General features: G+C 43.9%; 1 protein-coding gene across 1 annotated transcript in view; it reads left to right on the plus strand.

The window, feature by feature from the left end:
* The window catches only part of Scube2 (signal peptide, CUB domain and EGF like domain containing 2), a 75,822-nt gene extending 70,351 nt beyond the window's left edge, over positions 1–5,471 (plus strand). Inside the window, exons 22-23 of the mRNA XM_042691758.1 lie at positions 3,741–3,820; positions 4,951–5,471. Of these exons, the coding sequence (XP_042547692.1) occupies positions 3,741–3,820; positions 4,951–5,103 (233 nt within the window). The 3' untranslated portion in view covers positions 5,104–5,471. The remainder of the gene's footprint in view (positions 1–3,740; positions 3,821–4,950) is intronic.
* The last annotated feature ends 529 nt before the right edge of the window (positions 5,472–6,000 follow it).

The following is a 6,000-nucleotide window of genomic DNA, read 5'->3' on the forward strand; positions in this document are numbered from 1 at the left end:
TATAGGGTTGAAAGCATGGTTTAGAAAATGTATAAAAGCAAGCATAGCCTAATGGGTAAGAACATGGGCACAGCTATTATCTTTTCTGTGACTTGTATATATTGCTTACCATTTCTTCATTTTCTTTCCTTCTCTTCTTCCTCCTCCTCTTCTACCTTCTTCTTTTTGATAGTATTGGAGTTTGAACTCAGCACCTTGTGCTTGCTAAGCAGGTGCTCTACTGTTTGAGCTACACTCCCAGCCCTTTTTGGCTTTAGTTATTTTATCAGGTAGAGGCTCACATTTTCATCTAGGTTAGATTCAGATCACAGTCCTCCTGCTATGTCTTCTGCATGTACCACCATACCCAACTTACTGGTTGAAATGGGGGTCCACTAGCTTGTTGCCCAGAGCAGGCCTCAAAGCAGGCTGGTTGCAAGCCAGCCCAGGCAGACATATTTATGAGACTCTTATCTCCAGTTAGCCAGCAAAAAGCCAGAAGTGGGAGCATGGCTAAAGTGGTAGGGCTAAAAGCCAAGCAAGAAAGCAAAAGCATGAGGCACTGAGTTTAAGGCCCAGTACCAGTGTGCATGCACACACACACACACACACACAAAACAAAACAGTTGCCCGGAAAGTGGTAAACTATTGTCCAGTTTTCTGATACGCCAGAATACATAGCAACTTAAGTTTTTACTGCTAATCTCCCATCATGCAAAGGAGCCCAGGCTCTAAGGAAGACACACAGTAGCATAGGAATTTAAGATTAAGAATAAAATAAACTTAGGGGCTGGGAAGGTGGCTCAGAGGTAGACCACTTGCCTTGCATGCATGAGGCCCTGGGTTCGATTCCTCAGCACCACATAAGCAAAAAGAAAAAAGCCAGAAGTGGTGCTGTGGTTCAAGTGGTAGAGCACTAGCCTTGAGCTGAAGAGCTGAGGGACAGCGCCCAGGCCCAGAGTTCAGGCCCCATGACCAGACCCCCCCCCCCCAAAAAAAAAAAGAATAAAATAAACTTAGACTCTTTTTATTTATTTACTTTTATTTTTTGTCAGTCGTGGGGCCTGAACTCTGGGCCTGGCCACTGTCCCTCAGCTCTTCAATTCAAGGCTAGCGCTCTACCACTTGAGCCACAGTGCCACTTCCAGCCTTTTCTGCTTATGTGGTGCTGAGGAATTGAACCAGGGCCTCATGCACGCAAGGCAAGCGCTCTACCACTGAGCCACCTTCCTAGCCCCTTATTTTTATTTTTTGAGATAGTATCTCACTGTATAATCCAGGCTGGCCTTGAACTCATAATCTTCCTGCCTTAGCCTCCTGAGTGCTAAGATTACAAATATACATGGCTATACCTGGCTTAAAACTTGTATTCTTACTCATTTTATATTTGTTAGAATAAAAGAATAAGAAAAATCATATTAATAGAGTATCAATGACTTTGTACATGTATCAAATTAGTAATTATGAATTAATTTCTAATTAATTCTAATAGAATTAATTTCTATTTACCATCTCTTAACTGGAGAAACCTTTCCAAGCTCTTCCAACACACTTCCAACAATGTTCTCATAATTTGTGTGGCTTTGTAGCACATGACAAGCATACAAAGAGGCAGTTTTTAATGTTTCTGGGATTTGGAAAAGTTTTGGGCTTTGCATATGCTTGATTTGAATTATGACTGTGGGAAATAGACTAGACTTCAAAGTGGGGAATTTGGAGAAGGAATACTATGTGCACAGCATTTAATGCGTATGTCAAGACAAAAAACCTATAAACAAGTCTAGCATGAGGGTGAGCTCCTGTGAATTCCAGCACTCAGGAGGCTTAGACAAGATGATAGCAAGTTTGAGGCCTGCCTGGGCTACATAGTAATGACTCTGTCTAAAAAAAGAAAAAAAAAAGAAAGAACAAGAAACAGAAACACCAGTTAGAAAGCGAATGAACAGGGGCTGGGAAGGTGGCTCAGTGGTAAAGCGCTTGCCTTGCATGCCTGAGGCCCTGGGTTTGATTCCTCAGCACCACATAAGAAAAAAGAAAAAAGCTGGAAGTGGCGCTGTGGCTCAAGTGGTAGAGTGCTAGCCTTGAGCTGAAGAGCTGAGGGACAGTGCCCAGGCCCAGAGTTCAGGCCCCACGACCGGACCCCCCCAAAAAAAAAAGAAAAAAGAAAGTGAATGAACAAGCTTTGTTCTTCTTCAGCCAGCTGAATTCTTCACCCATAGCCCTGTTCAAATAAAGGAGTCTTGCTTGGTGGGTAAGAGGCTTGATTATTTTATAGACTGAGAGCAGGGGATAGAGAGGAAAGAAATAACCTGGGAGAGCTCACAAGGGAACAGAGCAGAGCCGGACAGAGCCGTAGGGCCCCTGCTCTGTAAAAGTAGCTTTCCTCTCAGTAAAAGGTAAGGGAGAGGAAGCTAAGCAGACTTAGATGGAGCATTCAGTAAGATAGGAGAAAAACTGAAGGGCACAGTGAAGCGGAAGCTGAGGGCAGGAGGGTCTAGGAGATGAGAACCAACAGTTGACTCTACTGAGCATCTGTAGCCCACACTTGTAATCCTACTTGTACTCAGCCCACACTTCTACTCAGGAGTCTGAGAACTGAGAATCAAAGTTTGAAGCCAGTGCAGGCAGGAAAGTCTTGAGACTCTTATCTCCATTGAACCACCAAAAAGCTGAAAATGGAACTGTTGCTCAAATGGTAGAGTGTGAGCTAAAAAGCTCAGGGACAGCACTCAGGCCCTTAGTTCAAGCCCCCAAAAAATGAGCACAAAGAGAGAGAGAGACAGAGAGACAGACAGAGAGACAGACAGACAGAAAGCAGTAGAACTGTGGCTCAAGTGGTAGAGAGCTTGCCTTGAGCTGAAGAGCGCAGGGACAGCACCCAAGCCTAGAGTTCAAGCCCCATGACCAACACACACAAAAAAGAGAGAGAGAGAGACAAAGACAGAGAGACAGACAGGAGAGAGAGAGTTGACTTTAATCCTAGCAACAAAAAGAAGTTTTGGAGGAGGAATGGTGGCCAAAGATGATTAGACTCGCTTTACGAGGAAATGAAATAAGGAATTGGAGACTTAAGTAGTGTTGACTATTCTTTTGAGTTTTCTATAAAACTCAAAACTTTTTTTTTTTTTTTTTGGGTCCGGTCATGGGGCCTGAACTCTGGGCCTGGGTGCTGTCCCTAAGCTCTTCAGCTCAAGGCTAGCGCTCTACCACTTGAGCCACAGCACCACTTCTGGCTTTTTTCTTTTTGCTTATGTGGTGCTGAGGAATCGAACCCAGGGCCTCGAGCATGCAAGGCAAGCGCTCTACCACTGAGTCACCTTCCCAGCCCCAAAACTCAAAACTTTTGTTACAAAATTTTGCAAAGAAATAGAATGGAAACTGGCAGGAGGGATGAAGTCACAGTGGGTGGGAGACTTTTTTTTTAATGATCAGAGTCATGACTTTATATTTACATGCTCATCAGAGATAAAATGCTATGGAAGGCAGACACATCTGCACTTTTGCCCTTGATCTGGAAAGAGCAGATGGATCTGGCATGCCCAGTAGAGGGATGGACCTTGATGGGACCCACAGAGAGCACTTGTGAACTAGGAGACAGAGTTGGGTGCACATTGGGCTGAGAAGTATGTGAAGTTCTCTGCTGATTAAGAGTGTTTTGAAACAGCCACAGAATGAGTCCTTTTCAGAAGCTTATCAAAAATGAAAGAGTCAGTTTGGAAATAAGCCATGAGATTTATATCACATGTGCTTTATTCCAACAGAAGACTACCAGGAACTCATTGAAGACATAGTTCGAGATGGACGGCTCTACGCATCTGAGAACCACCAAGAAATACTTAAGGTGAGCACTTGCCACCTGCTCCTTAGGGCCACTTTTCAGTCACTGAACCTGTCTCAAGCCAGAGTCAGCTTCGCCTCTTCCCCAGACTTAATTTTTATGAAAGAAAATCACCAGGCACTAGTGGCTCACATCTGTAATCCTAGCTACTCAGGAGGCTGAGATCTGAGGATCATAGTTCAAAGCCAGCCTGGGCAGGAGAGTCTATGAGACTCATTTCTAATTAACCACCAGAAAACTGTGGCCCAAAGTGGTAGAGTGCTAGCCTTGAGCAAAAGAGCTCAGGGACAGTGCCCAGACCCTGAGTTCAAGCTCCATGACCAACAAAAAAGAAAAAAAGTAAGAAAAAGAAAAATCAAGTTTCTGTCTTTAATGTCTCAAGTGAATTTGTGATTTCCAGTAAGGAAGTTTGTGGAAGGACAGGGTTGGAGGAGGGACTTGCTTATAACTCCAAACCAGGAACAGACACTAATGGGTAACTCCTGTAATCTAAGCTACTTAGGAGGCTGAGATCTGAGGATCATGGTTCAAATCCAGCTTGTACAGAAAAGTCCATGACACTCTTATCTCCAAACTCTTATCCAGCCAAAGACTGGATGTAGAGGTGTGGATCAGATGATAGAAAGACATCCTTGAGTAGGAAAAGCTAAGGGAGATTGAGAGGCCCTGAGTTCAAACCCCAGTACTGGCACCAAAAAACCCCAAAATCCAAGCCAGGGACATATAATATTTTTATATACTAATAATGAACATTAATAAATTCTAAATAGTAAAAGACATTTGGTCCTTTGCTTCCTTGTTTATCTTTGAAGCTCAAAGTCTACGAAATTTTAAATTACTATAAGTCCTTTTAATATTCTCCAAGTCCTTTTCTGCAGATATCTCTACTGGTTAAGAACCTCATTTTTTTATATTAAATTCTCTTTTTATAATGCATACCTATTATAGATAATTAGAAAAAATGAAAAACTGAAAAGAAGATAAAAATCAGAGGAAATAATTTTCACCCCAGTGTTTTTCAGCTAGTCAACCTCCTGCCTAATACTAGGTCATTATTATGATTATTGTTCCATTGGCACAATGTCAGAATGTTTAAATATTTTGGCCTGGTAACAAAGTTCTGTTTTCTTTAGGATAAGAAACTGATCAAGGCTCTGTTTGATGTCCTGGCCCATCCCCAAAACTACTTCAAATATACAGCCCAGGAGTCCCGAGAGATGTTTCCAAGATCTTTCATCCGACTGCTACGTTCCAAAGTGTCCAGGTTTTTGAGGCCTTACAAATGACTGTGCCCGTGTGCCACTCTGTATGAATGTTTTGCTGTGTGCTCAGTGGGCTGGAGCTGTCCGCCTTCTGCACACCAGCACGGTTGGATATTGCCGCCTCCAGAATTGGTGACTCTTCCGAGTTCAATTTTTATAGATAATACAGATATTTTGGTAAACAGAACTTGGATTTTCTTTCCCAGCCTTGTGGATACAGACTGAGAAGGGCTGTGAGTGGCTCTGGCTTCTCAGATGCTTTGGACAGATGTGTTGGATACAGTTCTGGCTGGCTGAGCTGGACCTCAGTCAGTGTAGGTGAGACTCAGCCATCTGCCCATCCTTCCTGTTCCCGCACCTCCTCCAGCAGCCTGCAGGGGAAAAGAGGTCACAGAAGGGGCTGCTTGTCTGAAGGCAGAACGGGGGGGGGGGGGGGGGGGGGGCGGGGGGAGACCCTCCAGGCATCATTCACCTACCCTGTACTGTAACCTGGGGGACTTTCCCCACAGCCTTTCCAACTTGGGTGATGTCAGTTTGATTTCAAGCAGTGAGTTTGAGTTTTAAGCAGTGACTCTTACAAAAAATTACTGAGAACAGAAAGAATTAGAAATTAGATTAAAAATGAAGCCCTTCTGAAGACATAATAATGTACACATGCTGCCCATCTTCCTTGTCACCAGCTCCTAACCTCCCAGGGTACAGAGCTGATCCCTCATCCACCAATGGAAAAGAATTTTACCTAGTCTGAGTCAGTATTGCCAAGATGCCTACTACTACCAAGAAGCTCTCACCCCAGGGTAAGCCAAAGTCCTGGTGGGACTAGTAAGGTGAGATTCTTGTGTGTGCCTTCCTTCCCCACTTCCAAGGACAGAGCTGACTGTTCCCAAGATGTGGGTAGCCTTGCTCAGAGTCCCTTCATTC

This window comes from Dipodomys spectabilis, unplaced genomic scaffold (genome assembly GCF_019054845.1).
Source record: "Dipodomys spectabilis isolate Male_0828 unplaced genomic scaffold, ASM1905484v1 ptg000145l, whole genome shotgun sequence".
Taxonomy (NCBI): Eukaryota; Metazoa; Chordata; class Mammalia; order Rodentia; family Heteromyidae; genus Dipodomys; species Dipodomys spectabilis.